The sequence below is a fragment of the Chrysemys picta genome, chromosome 2, assembly GCF_011386835.1.
Source record: "Chrysemys picta bellii isolate R12L10 chromosome 2, ASM1138683v2, whole genome shotgun sequence".
Classification (NCBI taxonomy): Eukaryota; Metazoa; Chordata; order Testudines; family Emydidae; genus Chrysemys; species Chrysemys picta.
In genome coordinates this window covers 4,399,879-4,416,282 of record NC_088792.1, presented here as the reverse complement: position 1 = coordinate 4,416,282, position 16,404 = coordinate 4,399,879, and the positions used below count along the sequence as shown (strand labels likewise).

The 16,404-nt window shown below is 46.0% G+C and overlaps 1 protein-coding gene across 25 annotated transcripts in view; it reads right to left on the bottom strand.

Annotated features, from left to right (window-relative positions):
• Positions 1 to 495: 495 nt before the first annotated feature.
• Positions 496 to 16,404, bottom strand: part of MAP4 (microtubule associated protein 4) — a 251,893-nt gene continuing 235,984 nt past the window's right edge. For 15 of the 25 annotated variants that reach the window (XM_065586667.1, XM_065586680.1, XM_065586683.1 and 12 more), the window contains 6 exons: positions 15,038 to 15,130; positions 12,788 to 12,868; positions 9,130 to 9,211; positions 6,477 to 6,589; positions 2,856 to 3,030; positions 571 to 2,679 (listed from right to left, as the gene is read on the bottom strand). In XM_065586667.1, coding sequence (XP_065442739.1) covers positions 2,672 to 2,679; positions 2,856 to 3,030; positions 6,477 to 6,589; positions 9,130 to 9,211; positions 12,788 to 12,868; positions 15,038 to 15,130 — 552 coding nt within the window. In that variant the 3' untranslated portion in view covers positions 571 to 2,671. Of the gene's footprint in view, positions 2,680 to 2,855; positions 3,031 to 6,476; positions 6,590 to 9,129; positions 9,212 to 12,787; positions 12,869 to 15,037; positions 15,131 to 16,404 lie in introns of all 25 variants that reach the window. The other 10 variants (XM_005295091.5, XM_008173099.4, XM_065586678.1 and 7 more) reach the window with 6 other exon arrangements.

Genomic DNA, 16,404 nt, shown 5'->3' with positions numbered 1-16,404 from the left:
GCAACACAATTCTGCCATCTTACCCTGGGGAAACGCTGGTTCTCCTCCCTTACTGTTGTAGCAGGACAGCAAGAGCAACTGGCTATGGGGCCACCTCTTAATCCACCCCGCTGGGGGCAGTCTTTCAATGAATGGGTTGGCTATTCCTGGCTTACTGGATATGGTGCTGCCCCGGCTACCTCTGGTTGTGCAGCTGCAGCCCTACATCTCCAGCGTCCATCTCTCCAGAGCAAGGTAAACAGAGGAAAGAACAAAGAGGGTTATGAGAATATTAACCACCTCGGGATGGGCTCTCAAAACAAGCACTGAGAGATGTAAACAACTATGTGGAACTTTCAAGCACAGAGGGCAGGAGAATTTGACGAGCCCAGCAACTTCTCCCTGGTCTTAGGGTAGAGTGCGTGTAGCATGAATTGGAGAGGAAAGGTGGTGGTGATGGGAAAGAGGGGAACAGAGGGAGTTTTATGGAGAGAACAGGGTATATATAACAGCCCCTTTCAGGTGCAAATCTGCATTGTTTATTCAATTTTGTATTTAGAGGAAAAAGCACTTACAAGACTAGCAGACCACTTGGATGCAAACTATTACATTTTAATGCCATTTTATTAGAAATCATGCAAACTTTAATATAAAAAATACAAGTGCAATAAGAATCTTTGTGTGTAAATACAGATTCCGGGTTTCCGTGTCATTGTCAGCTTCCCAAAGAGAAATATTCCCACAAGCAGGGGAAGATGTGGGCTCCTCTCCACCCCCCCTACTTCAAATAGGCCAGCCCCCTTAGCAGAAGTCTGTCTTCAGTTAGCTTTGATCCCTGTATTTTGTTATTCTGCTTTTTGCTTTAAGTTAGTTGGATGACTCAAGACCACCAGTTTTTTATATACATTTTGTTTCTTTAGTGTCGTTCGCAACATAAAACAAGGAGCTCAAACCACAATGGTGTGTGATCTCTCGATGAGCCAGGGCTATAACGCCTTTGTATTGTAAGCCTGCCTACTCTGCCCCTCCCAACCCTTCACAGACATTCAGCTCTCCCGCTCTGGCTCCCTGACTGGGAGGCAGCCTTTCATTTCTTCCCCATCCTAGCCTCCCACCAGATTGCATCTAGCCAGGTAATCTCTTTACCCCTACATTTAACCTTTGTTAAAAATAATACACATCACACTGGATCCCTTGCATCAGAACACACACCCTGCATTAACCTGCAACATACTGTTTGAAGCCGCTCCCTGGCCCGATACCCTAACCCTGGCCTGATACCCTGGCAAAGAAAAAGAAACAACAAACGGTTTGTGGCTATTCGAGTTAATAAATATACTTTGCGCCCTTTGTTAATCCAATAGAAGCAACTACAAAGGTGTCAGGGCATCCTCTAGGGCTTGGTTATTTACCCCGATAGGAGGTTCTCTAAGCATCCCCTTAGCTTCGCTTGTTGCAGTCAATACAAGGCTTAGTTGAACTGTTACAGCAAGAGATTTTTTTTTTTTAAGCACATTCTTATGCCTTTCCTTTCAGACATGGCTTAATCCCATGAATTTGCTCCATCATTTTAAAATATTTAAAATAAAACAACACAAAGAAAAACAACAGTTACAATTGCTGGATATGTCGATAAGAAGCCAGCACTGCAGCAGCGGTTAATGTCTTTATTCCTATGGTTAGGAAAAGAAGGAAAGAGAGAAAAGGAAACTTAGCATGGTCATAGCACAATAAATCATCAACACTTCGTCACAAAAAAAAAAAATGAAACGGTTAAAGTCAACAGTTAAAACAGCCTAATGTGTGTGTATAATATCGATAATCATTAAATAGGAAGAGCCGAAACTGAAGCAGCAGGAGGAAAAGTTAAAAAAGAGAAAGATCACAGCTTATCCCCATTAACTCCGGCCTGGCTTTGGCCACTCATAGCGCAGCCCCAACACTTCCGCCCAAACGCAGCCATAGAATGAGGCTTGGCACCCTCCCCAGAACGAGAAGTGGCTTTAAGCACATGTTTAGTCTAGAGATCTCCAGCTGCCTGTCCCTACGAGACACGTCATTCAGACTCACGCTGGTGCCCTCCTAAGAGCAAGAGGATTGGAGGTGAGGCGAGGAAAGGATTCCCTTTCCACCCAACACGGGATCACCAGAGCCTGAGACACACTGGGGCAGGCGGAGCCAGCGTCACGAGGAAATGAACCTGATTCCTGGGCTGTTTGGGTGAACAACTACGTTGCCCCGTTGACAGACAGCACCACTGAAAGGGAAGCTAGCCCTGCTAAAACGCTGTCCCCTTCCCACTTAAAGCCAAGTGCCGGGTTAAGGGATCCAAGCTGAGTTACTCTGGGAAGCACACGGGAGGCGGGGCGGGTGGGGACAGTCACAAGCCTTGCAGAGAAAGCACCGCAGAAAGGTCGTCTGCATGGGGAGCTGGCTGTTGCAGCGGTGACGAGGAGGTGATGGAGCCCAGGCTCTCGCTGACGGACGTGCTACACCAGGGGGAAGTGCTGCTGGAAAGGTTGGGGGGTTTGGAGACGATGATGTCCGCTCCGTGGTCCGTGCGAGCCTTGGCCTTCTCACGGAACGTCAGTTTGTGGGATTCAATCTGCAGCGACACAAGGGGGTAGGTGAGATGGGAGTGGGGGAGGGGAGAGGGAGTAGGGGGGCGGAGGATGATACCATAATGTCATCATTAGATGCCTGGAAAATAAAAGGCAATTTTGTTCATTAAAAATATGGCAAAATATTGATAGAAAAATGTAACTTTAAGCTTAAATCCGTGAGATCAACGTCCACAGGCTGTTCCGCCCCTGCTGCCAGTGCTCGCCCCGCCCCGCCCTGCAGAGCTGAGAAGAGAGGAAGGCGCAAGCACTTACTTGTTTCTTGTATCTGAGTGCCGAAGCTCTGAATTTCCCTTTGGTCACCACCACCCAGAGCGGGCGCAGTCGGCCCTACTCCGTTCTCCCGCATTTCACTGTCTGCCTGGGGCGCCGTCACATCTCCATTCTGAGGGGTCTGCGCCAGCAGCGCTCCCTCTTCACTCCCCTCAGGCTAGAATGAAACAATGGGGTTGGGGAGGACAATGACGTGTCAGTAGAAGGATGGGAATGAAATGGAGTGAAATGAAGAAACTCCAGTCAGGGTCCCACGGAGACCCCCCTCCGCTTATACCAAGATGGGGGGTGGTTAGAAATGGAGCAGAGAAGTGCAACAATCAACTCCCCAGTTTCCTGAAAACCCACCTGTATGGACCAGCTCTCCAATCAGAGTGACGTCTGGCAGCGACGCGCTTCAATAACCCACAACCCCGGCCCATCTCCCAAAACCTCCCTGGCCCCCCACCACATCTCAGCTAGCTAGTCATAGCAGTCACTCAATGAGCACTCATATTATTAAACATCTAGTCACTTCCATGGACTATGCAGTACATTCACATGTAGTACCAGGCTAGCAGCAAGAAGACTAGAACAAAGTGACACCATCAGACTACCAAGCAGTACCCTGTAGGGTTAAAAGCGAAGGGACTTGTGAAAATAAGTGATCTGAATATATTGCAGTGAGACAGTCTCCTTGATTTGATTGTTTCTATGTCTTATTTGCTTGCTTGCCAGATTAATAATCCACAGTGGATCCCACAGCCACAAAGGCAAGTTAGCACAGAAGACCACACCCTTGCCCTACTGGCTGAAACTGGTCTCTGGCCATTGGGTGCAGCTCTACAGGGGATAGGATTCCGTTCTGTGGCATGTTCTCCTTAACACGGGTGATCCTATTTGGAATCACCGATTTCCAGTACACTGCTGTTGGGAAAATGAGTTTACACTCCTAAATTAGAGCTGTGGCTTCTTCAGGGGAATGCAGAATGATCTGGAAAGCCCCTCAGCAGATGTGACTAGCAGCACAGGAGGGGGCTAGGAAGAGACGAGACGCCATCTGGAAGCAGGCTGTGTTCACAGGGGCAGAGTGAGCACTGCAGACAGAACTCATCTCTATTGTGCATTCTCTGTATCGACGGGTGTTGTGGATGGTCCTGACTCTAACAATGAATGCACGCCATGATACCTTGGCCACCGTCCTGCTCCTGCTCACCACACTCCTTTGGAGAAAGCCTTTACAAAATGGGTTCCTCAAGCGACCAAGGGGATGCATTTGGAACAAGGATTTTGCTGTTTCCTTTCAGAGAATCTGAGTAGGGGCTGAGAGATCTTATTGGCTATAGTATGGCCATTTCCTACACTGCCTAGCGGAGCTGCAAATCTAGCAATAGCTGGCAATTCCCCACCAGCCTCGTGCGGCCTCGACAGACAGTGCACCCGTCTGACCCCCTTTCTGGGGTTTAAACCCACATGAACACAACCATAATTTTGGTATCTAGCTAATTCTAAAGGAAAACACACAGAAACTTGCAAGGTTCCCACCTCTACACCGTTCTTCCACAAGCAGAGCAAGACCAGCTGTCTTGCACCTAACCCCTTGACAGACCACTAAAGGGCAGTTACAACCAGAAAAGTACCCCTCTTACTCAGTTCTGCGCATCTGTGATTTACTATTTAAAACAAGGTCTGACTCCCGAGAGCCCGGAACAGCCCACAGAGCTAGAGATGAGTAAGCTGGAGTCTAGTCTGCCTCACACACTGGCGACAGAGACAGATTAGATCTGACGGCAGGTGTGGGGGGAAGAGGTACTAGGCACACTACTTGGCTTCTCGCACCCCCAGGCGAATGTCCAGCTCTGACAGGGAAATCACAATGCAAACTGGATGTGGAGGTGACAGAGACACTCTCTATGGAACCCAAAACCACTGGACAACATTGACCATCAGCAAACTGCACTAGTATAATTACTGTAGAGCATAAATAGCTGGAACAGCCTGGCACAAAACCGGACAGGGATTAGATTCCAGCCCCTAGCCTAATAGATCAGCTCCTGTTCTACCGACTGAAAGCCGTTTGCCTGCTGAAGTCGGATTGTCTGGGAGCTAAAATTAAGTGTAAAGGATTCAAAAGTGGAAGAAAAATCCTACTTTTCCCTAAATAAATATTGTTGGCAGTGTCTCAATTTTAATGGGGTCTATTTGTTTCCTTGTTTGTGTGTGAATCCTGCCATGCATGCTATTTTCCCAGCCCCTACATAGACTCCGGAACGGGGACTGTTTACGAGGCAGAACCTAGGCCCCAACCTAGACGGCCTCTCGGGGCTCCCACAACAGAAATGTCAGTTACGAACAAACAGGATGGAGACAATGGAAAGCTAAAGCTTTGCTCCAGTGCTCTCCCCAGGGGCCGAGATGACGCTGGCTTGTGTGCTGGAACACAGGATTTCTTCCTTCCTATGCCACAGTGCTTAGAACTAAACCCCTGGTGCCAATGAATCTACCTGAATATGTGAACTCCAGCTCCATTCTCACGTGTACATGGCTTGGTATGTTAGCTTGCACATTCATAATGAAAAGGTCATCTAAGTGGGGGCGATTTCCCACCCCTAAAAGCAGATGCCTCGTGGCTGTAGTAAAGCTGAGAGATGCTCCAGTGCAGTTTACAGAGCTGTGGCTGAGGGTAGTTTGAATTATTTCATGTCCTTGTGGCAGAGAAGTGCTGTACCAAGATAGCATCCAACTCTAAAGCAAGAATTCATTCTTACAGTTATCCAAAGGAAGGGTTCAGAGCTGGGTTTCGTATGAGGTTAAACCCACCAACGGAGGATTCTACCAGGCAGACAGATTCCTTGATGCAGTAAAGTGCCTATTTGCAGCCCACAGCACACTGATCTCAGCAGCTCTGTTTGGGAGAGAGCTTCCCACTAGCCATTCCGGTTGCTCTGACTGGTGCAATAAGGAAGTTACACAAACACTTAGCCAGGACTAGCGAGCTGGTATTCTAACATCACAACAGAGGGAGGAAAAGTCGGACGCAAGGCTTTCCTCTCACCCTTGCAACAATGGACCGGTTTAATATATCTAGCCCAAAAGATTAAGCCTTTTCTCAGACCCTCTAGAGGGAGGGAGACAAAATTAACCAGGCTGCTCTCTCAGAGCAGCGGTTCTCACACTCTGCATCGTGACTCGTGTTATTGGGGTCGCCAGAGCCTGCGTTAGACTCGCTAGGACCCGGGGCTGAAGCTGAAGCCCAAGACCCACTGCCTGGGGCGGAAGCCAAAGCCCAAAGGCTTGAGCCCAGGCTACAACTTCAGCCCTACGCGGGATCGTGTCGTAATCTTTGCTGTCAGAAAGGGGTCGTGGTGCAATGAAGTTTGAGAACCGCTGCTCTAGAGACATGCAGTGGGACCCATCCAGAATGGACACGGACATGGTTCAGAGCTCTCTCCCATTTAGCCCTTCCTTGTTTTCTGGATTTAATGACAGTGATTATGGAAGTGCTGCTGGGAATGAGTAAATGGCCACAGGCTGCCTGAAGGGGCCAGGCGGAGGCATTAGCAATGAGACAGGGAGCTGAACTGAGCTCCAGAAAACCTCTCACAGAGCAGAAATGAAACGTACCTTCACTGTGCCCCCTGCTGGCACGTGTCCGACATTGTCCAGAGAGCCCACTTTCGCCTGCGCCTTCTCCTTGAAGTTCAGCTTCTGGTTCTCGATTTTGACATCTCCTCCCCCTAGAACAAAAGAGGCGGATGGAATTCATTATTGGTTTCAGAACAGGGGAGCACTTGGAGCAGAGTCTGACCCAGGACCTCCCTCCTCCTCCTCCCGCTCCAAACCCACCCCCAGAGTTCTGCGTTAAGCCAATTACTTCGTAGGGGGTAGAGTGGAACAGTGAATTAAGTGTGTCAGCCTTTCACCAACTGAGGCCTGGGCTCAAATCTGATCATTGTCAAGATGAAAGTTGGTGAACTCAACCTCTGCATACAAAACCACAATACAAGCACGCATGAGTTCCAGAGTCCAACCCTGGAGATGCCCCTGGGCAGAGAACGCTGCATGTTAGGACGAGTATGTAGGAAGAACTGCACATTACCACCTTCATTATGCCAGCGGTGCTTCCAACTTCTCTCCTCCAAAGGAGTACGGTCAATCCACGTTTAAATGTCAAGGTTATTTCTGATGACATCCTCTAACTGCCCACTCACATACATGTGCAGACACCTCTCCCTCCATGTCCTTTGGCAACCTCATCTCATTATTTACGTGGATGTTTGCAAGGGATCCACAACCTGATCTTGGTGTATGATTTCTAACTCCCTTTCATTCACTGCATTCCCCCACTAGTTTAGCTAGTTCAACAAAGAACTAGATAAGTTCATGGAGGATGGGTCCATCAATGGCTAGTGGCCAGGATGGTGTCCCTGGCCTCTGTTTGCCAGAAGCTGGAAATGGGCGACAGGGAATGGATCACTTGATGATGACCTGTTCTGTTCATTCCCTCCGGGGCACCTGGCATTGGCCAGTCGGTAGACAGGATACTGGGCTAGATGGACCTTTGGTCTGACCCTTTATGGCCGTTCTTATGTTCACTTATTTTCCATTCCATCTCCATCAGCTGCAATTGTAAAACTGCATCCACTAATCACTGTCTTCTAGGGCAGGAAGACCTGCCTCATTCCAGACAGACTCCCGTGACACTGCATGAACAGCTCAGGAGGCAACCCTGTGTCAGCAATGCAGCCAACAGCACGACCCCTAGAACAAGCAAATCCTCACTTTGTCCTCCCCAAACATTGGGGTGAGGGAGGAGAAAAATAAGCCAGTTCCTATGTTTGACAGTGCTGCCCTCTGCTGGAGGGATGGAAAGAGGCCCAAAGACCTACTTGAGATTTGTGGCAAGTTCTCAATGAACGTGGGAGGGCTGCAACCCCCATCAAGTAACAGGAGACGTGCAGTGTATTGTTCTGCTTCCTCTAACAATTTTATTAGAGAGCTGTTCATATAGTCAAACACTGGCGGCAATTTCAGCCCTCCAGGGACATCATTAAATACATAAGCTCCTCAGCATTTTAAAAGAATTTCTGAGCTTTGCATGGGTGAACAGAATCCTTTCTGGCCAATGGATTTTATCCCATCATTTTGGCCACACAGAATTGCTTAAAAATGTGACATAACAGATAATTCTTGCCGGACTATTGTGTTTTAATCAGCCCTGGACAAGAGCAGTTATTGTAGTGTTGTGTACAGTTTGTTACTGCAAAGCACTGAATAGACAGAGGCAAAGTTTGTCACACTATGTTCTCAAAGTGGGAGAGAGTTTTTGATGCACTGAACCATGATGTTGAATTGCTTTCAACCCAAGAGACTTTCGGGCTGGGTCTGGGGACTTCTTTGGAAACAAAGACTAGCTTGGACTGTTTGTTTTCAGGTTTGGACTGTGACCTCTGTTTTCTCCACAGAGGCATATTTCATTACCAGGGGACTCTTCTGTCCAGGTGAATGACCCTTGCTACTGAAAAAGCCAGCAAGTCAAGGGCCTAGACCACACTCTTTGGGTTTACTCAAGGGTCAGCTTGATCTGACACGAAGCGAAGTTTAGACAACTGGCCTTCAGCCATAACACCTCGGACTGTGATCCTGTCAGCATTTCAGCTAAAGAGAGGGTCTGCTCAGTGAGGAGTCCAATGGAAATCTCAGATATTGGAGGAATTGGTGCCTCTGCTGTGTTGTCAGTGGGGAACAAAGGATTCTTGCACATCCATTCTGTAAAGTGATTTAGGATCATTTGAGGACAAGTGTTACATAAAAAGTATGGATTGTTACTGTACAAAAGGTCTCCGGCATCTGTTCCGGAGAACTGGAGAGAGGTTACTTCACCCTTCTCTAATGCCTTCCCTCTGAGGATCTCATTAAGCTCAAACCCCTTGAAAGGCAGGTATCTCACCATTATAGAGTTGGCAAAATGGAGGCAGACAAATTAAGTGACTTGCCTTGTTCTAAGCTTGGCTGTAACAATGATTTGCTATTGGGGGCAAGTCACTGTCTCAGCGAGGCTTAGAACAAGGCAAGTCACTGTCACAGCCAAGATAGGATCAGCTCTCCTGATTCCCAGTCCCCTTCTCTAACCAGGAGATCATGCTGCATCCATAAGAAACTAGATACTTCCCTTCAGAATACTATCCAGCCACCTAACTTGCTCCACTTGGATCACAGTTCTGCCCGAATGACACGCAACAGTCACTAAATGGCGAAGCATGAGGGTGCATTTTACCTGGCTTGTGTTTTATATTCGTTTTAGAGCCACACTTTGAGGACACTTTGGAAATGTCAACTTTCTTGGTCTGGATCTGCACCTACAGAGACAGGAAGGAACAACTCAGCACAAAGAAACACGTCTTATGAAACTGGAAACCACCATCTCACCGCAAAGGGCAGTTTATATTTAATGAGGTCTTAATCTCCCCTTGCCACACTTTTCCCATTAATCTGGTAGGTGTCAAATAGCATTGCTGATATAGGTTTCAAGAATTCTTAGGAAAAAGGCAAACATTCATTAGTATTATCAAAAGCCCTGTCCCAGCCAACAAAGGGTGAATATGTGCAAGTAGAAACATGTACTGAATAAAACCAGAAGAGATGGATAGTGACCAGAAATGAGTCTCTCTTATGGCATATGCATATGAGTATTAACGTTTGACCAAAGAAGCCAATTCCACCACCAAGTTCCCCAAACTGTTTCTATCCAACACCAGCCTTGACTTTTAAACCTGTCCCATGTTGCCTTCAGCCAAGTGCCAGGAAAGAAGTTATCTGTATTGGTCCATTTGGAGTAAGGCTATCCTGCTGTGGTGCCAAGCATATACCATAGGCTCCAACTTTTTCTCTACCATCTTCAGCCAACACACCAAGATGTGGATCCACCCAATATTAAGTCTGTTTCTTTAGGGCATGTTGACAGGCATGCGCTGCTACGTGTGGGGATAGACTGCATCGCCAGACCTAAGACTGTGTCTTACTGCTATTCTAAAAACAGGCTGGATTTGGGGGTTCTTGGAGATAAGCTATGGAAATACATATATTTTATTTACTGGGTTATATTTGCTGCAGCAACATCATCACAAGGTTGTTTTCTTGACAAATCTCAAACTACGCACATTTGGGCCTGATCAATACCTGACTGGGAAACCTCCAGAAAACCAGCAACAGCAGTAGTGTAAGTGATTCAATAGATGGCCTTCTTCTGGGTCAGTAATGAGTCAATGTCCCAGCATGAAGTTAGCCTAGGGCTGCTGGTGGAAGTGTCCTCTTTTGGAAAAGATGTAAAGCCAAGGCTGTTGCTACTTTAAGCCATTAAAGATTTCACAGCCTTTTCCCCCAGAATGGGATTTTAGCCCTGATACCTGGGCTGAATTCTAGCTTCAGTAACTATACTGTGCCTCCTGGAGTTTCAGTAGCATGTGTGATTCTTCCGCTTCTGCCCCTAACCTGCTGTGTAGCATTGCTGTGTGTCACCAAACAGTTAACCTATTCCATCCCAGAGGAAGCTGCATTTCAGTGGCAAATGAAGTTATTCTTGCCTGGTTAATTTGTAAAATGCTGCATGGAAGATGCTATATCACCAAGATTTCCCCCACAAGGAATTAATAACTTCTAGTTATTTTAATAGGACTAACTCGGGGAGGAGGGGGGCGCGGAGACTTGGGGAGATCTTCTTATCTAATTCCTCTTTTGCTTGGAATATGCAGTATCAGATTATCCATATAAACAACATGAAAGTATTTCCTTATTATTGAGTTCACCTCTTTATAAACTAGAGAGAGAAAGTGAATGAGGGAATATCTTTTCTGGGACCAACTTCTGTTGGTAAGAGAGAGAAGCTTTCAAGCTTACACAGAGCTCTTCTTCAGGTCTGGGAGCTTATAAACCATTGCAATTGCCATGATGAATCCCATTAAGAGCCTACTGAGAAGTTTCAGGATTCACTGTGTGCACATGTGAAGCTTTGTATTTGTAACTTGGCTTTTTTGGGGGGAGGGGGGAGCAATTGTGTGATTTCGTTTAGTGCTTGCATAAGGTGCTGGATTCAATGCTCTGTTTGTTCACAGAATAGGTACAGTCCAGACTGACGTAATATAAGCCCCCTCTATATTGTCCCATGCCAATGTCTCTCAGTCCTGACCTGGAGGAGCCAATGAGCTCTCTGGGGGTTATAAGAGAGTTCAGCGGCCATGCAACATTCAGTCTTTGGTCATCACAGAGTCTGCCAGTAAAGTTGCCAATTAGTGATGATGGCTTTTATGATATGACCATTTGTTTGGTGAGAACTGGACTAAGATTCTGTCGCTTGGCTAACTGAATGGTAAAAACTGGACACAAGAACGAGGACCTTGAAGAAGTCATTGTGATTTCTCACAAAATCTTTAGGTTGTGGACAGATGTTTCTTTGTACGAGTCTCAATCTCCCACTTCTTACTAAGGCTTTGTCTACACTATGCAGCTTTTAGCAACACGGCTGTGCCACTACAGCCGTGCCGCTAAAAGTTTGTCATCAGGAGAGAGCTCTCCTGCCAACAAAAAACTTCCACTCCCAACAAGCGGCAGTAGTGTTGTCAGCAGGAGCGCGCTCCTGCCAACAAAGCACCATTCACACCGGCACTTTTCGTTGACAAAACTTGTGTCTTTCAGGAACGGAGGTGTGCGTTTTTTAACACCTCTGAACGACAAAATGTTGTCGTTCAGTTGTCAGTGTAGACAAAGCCTAACTTGAATTATTGAACTTGTCCCTCTAAAGGACATGTTCTCAGATTCAGGGGCCAAAGTGAAGTGCTGATTTAGTTGCGTGACTTTAGGCACTCTGGGTAGGAAGTGTGACTGTTGCTTTCCTTTAGTTTTTCACCTCTCTAACCCACTCTCCGTCCACTTTCCATTAGCAGGGTGGTAGCCCCAAGGCACCAAAGAACCCACATGCTCTTAGAAGAATTCCGAATGATCTCACCCAGACCCTTTGACAACAGGGATAAAATGAATAGACAGGTTGTCCTCGGACTTTTATGATAAAATGAGATTTTCAGGAACCAATTGTAAGTCGAAAACGTTGTAACTCAAAATTCCCATAGGAACAACGTCGGACAGAGCATCGTAAAATCGAAACTGACATCGTAAAGTTGAAACAGGATGTCAATTTATAAACATCGTAAGTGTCGTTCATTGTAACTAATGCCGTAAATGATGGATTATCCTAATGTCTTACTCCTCGCTAGGTTTAAACTTACCGTAGGCATTTTATTTCTACTGCTTTGCTTTTGTATTTTTTCTCCTTATTTATAAAAATATAACAAACGCTATTTCCAGGTAAAATCTAACGCTGGATGCTTTGGGGTCTTTCTACTAAACGTAATGAAAGCAGTAAAATAGTCTACAGCCTTCGACCTCAACTTCTCAGTCTCCAGACAGACAGTCAATCACCGCCTTTGCACACAGGAGGCAGAGCAAGCAAGTTCCTCCCCACCCACCCCCAATTTTTTCCCCAGACGGTAACTGAATGAACTGGCTAGCGAGTCCCAGTCACTTCTACCACAGCAGACCTTTTTTTTTTTTCAAATGGCAACACTAACCCTGAATAGCTAGCTTTTGCTAACCACTCTGCTTGCCCCCAAAATGCCCAATAGCCATTATTGAGGAGAGAGTAGCATTGGAACCGTGGACTTTTCAATCATTCCCATCAGCTGTATGGTTAAAAACTTTAAGAACAGGGAGTTTCTGTGAGCAGATGCAATGAGACAACTCTCTCATGCTGTCTGACTGGACAGAAAATGCCTCAGAAGTGGACATCTGGTACAGTGCCCAGGAATAGCAGAGGGAATGCAAAACGGACAAAAGGAAATCCAATCATAAGAAGCCAGGTGTGCCAGTCTGGCTCTTCTACTCACATTGGTACTGCCTGGGCTGGGTCTGGGGGCGCTGGACGGCTGGGAGCGGCTGCCTGAAGCTGGCTTTGGGGCATTTGGAACCTGAAAATGATAAGCACTTTATTCTCTGTTCTTAAAGTGAACAGCTTAACTAGTGGACTGAGGAGGAGAGATGTAGTGGTGACAGGAAGAGCGAGATTGGGAGAACAAAGAGCTGAAAGAGGATACCTCTTCCCTAGAACTGGAAACATCCCCTAGAGGGGACAGAAGAACAGTAAAACCGAGAGAAGAGGACAGGTTTGGTGGTTTATTACATGGGATTTTTAGTGTAAAGTGAGAAACATTCCCCACAACCCAAGGTTTTATTCTGTAACATGTCTGTTGATAACAGAGGAGGAAAATGTACACGAGGCCCAGCCAGAAATGTACTGTACAAAAAACCAATCAACAGAAAAGGAGTGGTTTATAAAATAAAGCCCCTTTGGGTGCATAACAGCTGCTCTTTAGCAGTACGGCTGAAAGAACCTGTGCCAGCAATCCAGATTATATCTAAACATTATGTTCCAAGCTCTGGGGATACAGTTAGACCAAGTTAGCAGCAAGAAACAGGAATGTACCATAGCCAGAAAACAATATTGTACACGCACACAAGCACCAGTTCATGAGCCAGTCTTTGACCACCTCCACCCCAATCTTCCTGACTGAGCTGCAGAGCACAAAGTAGAGTTCACCTAGGAAATCGCCTCCACAGGAGATTACACACACTCCAACCCCAAGAAGATTAGGAATCCCTGGAGGATACAAATGTGTAACTAACACTATGATGCCAAGCACTGGCAAACTGAAATATGAGACAATCTCAGCACAAATATAAAAAGTCTCAGCAGTCATAAATCTTGAAGAGAACAAAAGCCTGATTAAATAAAAATTACACCTGTATTCCTTGGTAGCTGGGCTCTTCCTACACCTGGAAGGAAAGGTTGTTATCCACCTGTGAAAAGGATGACTAGCCTTTGATTTAACAAGCTTTTTTAATAAAACCCACCATGAACATCTTCAGGATCTTCTTGCAGTAACTTATGAAAGAATTTGAATGCAAGAGTTGATGCAGAACCATGGAGACAACTACATGCATATTTCTCAAGAAGGTGCTTACAGAGCATGACCCTGCACCACAAGCAATATTTGAGGCAGCATTTACAGCCTCCGAATCCAGCGAGTGGTAAGTGCTCAAGATGCAGAAGCAGGTGACCAGGCACTGAGCACTAAACTTGCCTCCAACCATTGACTATTTTCGGGCCAAGGATGCAGATTTCCTCCCCGCTCCATCCTGGAAGAGGAGCTGAAGAGATTTACTTTAGCGCTTTTAAACAGCATTGCATTAATACGTTTTTAATCCCACACCTGCATAGAGTCAGTGGAATGGAGAAGGGGAAGCCAAGACATCACTACAGGTGAGCACTCCCACTCAGTCCAGGGATTCTGAACTTCAGCAGCCAATGGCTGTCAGTGTGTTGGGCACAGGGACAATGGAAAATTAGCAGCAGCAAGAAACAGACTCTTCCACTCGGTCACCCTCCTTATTTAAAACAGTGGCAAAGCTGCTATTGCTACTAGCACCCACACTCTGCATTCCCAGAAACTATCACTACTTAGGAAGTAAACAAACCTTGGCACAGATGTATATATATTTTTTAAAGGTCATGCAAGCTATGTCTGCTAGGAAACAGGTGACCTGTCAGGTCAACACAGGACGTCTTTTTAAAGCCTATAGTTTTACAGCATCCAGATGGGTATTTGGCATTGCTCCGCCCACTCAGCTCGAGGCACCTAGCAATACTACCTCCAGCTGAAATCCATAGCGTGTACTCGAAGTTCATATACAACCCTCACAATATTAGCTCGCAACACCTCAGCAATTTCCAGTGAAACCAGTAGCCTTGAATGTTAGAAGTCGCTCTTAAGTTAGTAACTAAACAAAGAATGGAAACTTTCACCCCCAGAAGTGTTTCAAAGTCCTTCTCCTGATACAAAGTCCTCCTTGCTTTAGATCACTGGGAAATGGGTCGAATGCACGGCTGTGAAATGTAACATATGCTCACACATTTAACCTACTTCAGCTTAGGGAAAAGTCTACCTACACACTTCCCAGAAATCTTAATTCTGCCGTGCTCATCTGCCTGAAACAGAATATTCTCAAGAGACCACATAAAAAAGCAGAACAAGAACAGAAGTTAGTAGAAAGACAGCTTGTCCAGAGCCCATACTTACATTCCCACCTCCAGGGACATGCTTAATATTGTCCTTGGAACCACACTTGGACTGAACATGGCTGTAGTTCGCTTTTTTGGAGACTATCTGGACCTAGAGCGTTACAGAATGGAAAAACAACACAAGGGAAGAGGACTGGTTAGAACTGTCATACGACAGGCTGGAGTGATGCTGTAACATGGTGGATAAACAAAGAGCTGTGTTAAACTTCAACCCAATTTCAGTATTAGGTGTGAAAGAACTTGAAAGACAGAGAGAAAAAGAGTGAACAAACAAGGAGAGGCAGAGTACAGCTAAGCAGACAGTGGTAGTGGTGACAGCTTAAGTGCTATGGTGGAGGACAACACTTTCTTAGCGTATTGTACAGATGAGCAATACAAGAGCGCCTGGCTGCCAAGAAGACTGTGTATGCTAGCTTCCTCAGAGCATGTTCAGCCATGCATTCCAGCAGTGAGAACTAACATGGCCATCTCCATCCCTTCATTCACACACTTTCACCTCGTTGATCCAAGTCACTGCCTCTGACAACCTCCTGGTTAGTCTCTGCAGTTTTTAACTATTCCAGTTTGCCTGGGAACGACTCAAATCCTAGGCAATGCATCTGAAAACCTCTCAGCAATTTAGCCTAATCCTGAAAGCAATAACTACATGGAAGGTTGTCAAATCACCAATTTAACTTAATTGGCAGCAGTCTGATGCCAGCCAGATACAGGAGAAACAATGTATCTAACAAACTGAAACAGTTCCAGACCCATTAAACACACAAAAAAGTCTAAGGCTATGAACCCTCAAAAGTTAAGTGAAAACTACAACTCTCTTCTTAAAAAAAAAAGTTCAGTTATGACCAGTCCTCAAGTTGAGTCCTAGAGGTTACTTACAGTACAGCATGTTCAGAAACACCTATGGTACAACAAGATAAATTAAATATGGGGTGGAAGCTTTACCTCTTACAGTACTTTGGTTTTGTACATTGAAGATATCACCTGTAGCTAGAACCACCAACATGGATTTTTCAAAGGATACTTGCCAATTTAGGTAGATTGGATTCAGTGCAACAAGGACCCTCAAATTTACCCTGCCATGGAAACTTACCAGTTTGCTGGCTCTAATTCAGAGGAGCAAAACATTTAAGAGCAAGGCCAATGCCATCCTATACATATATAAGGTCTACGTGATGGTATCTCAGAAGATAGCACCAGCTCACAAGTTAAACTTTCACTGCCAGCCCTCCTCTTCTCTACTTCCCCCACATAGCTCAGATCTGGGATAAGACTTCATGACAGAACTTCAGGGTAGGACGCCAACAATTGGCAACCGCCAGCTGTGAGGGGTTAGAGAACAGTATTGGTGAAACTATGTCTGGAAAG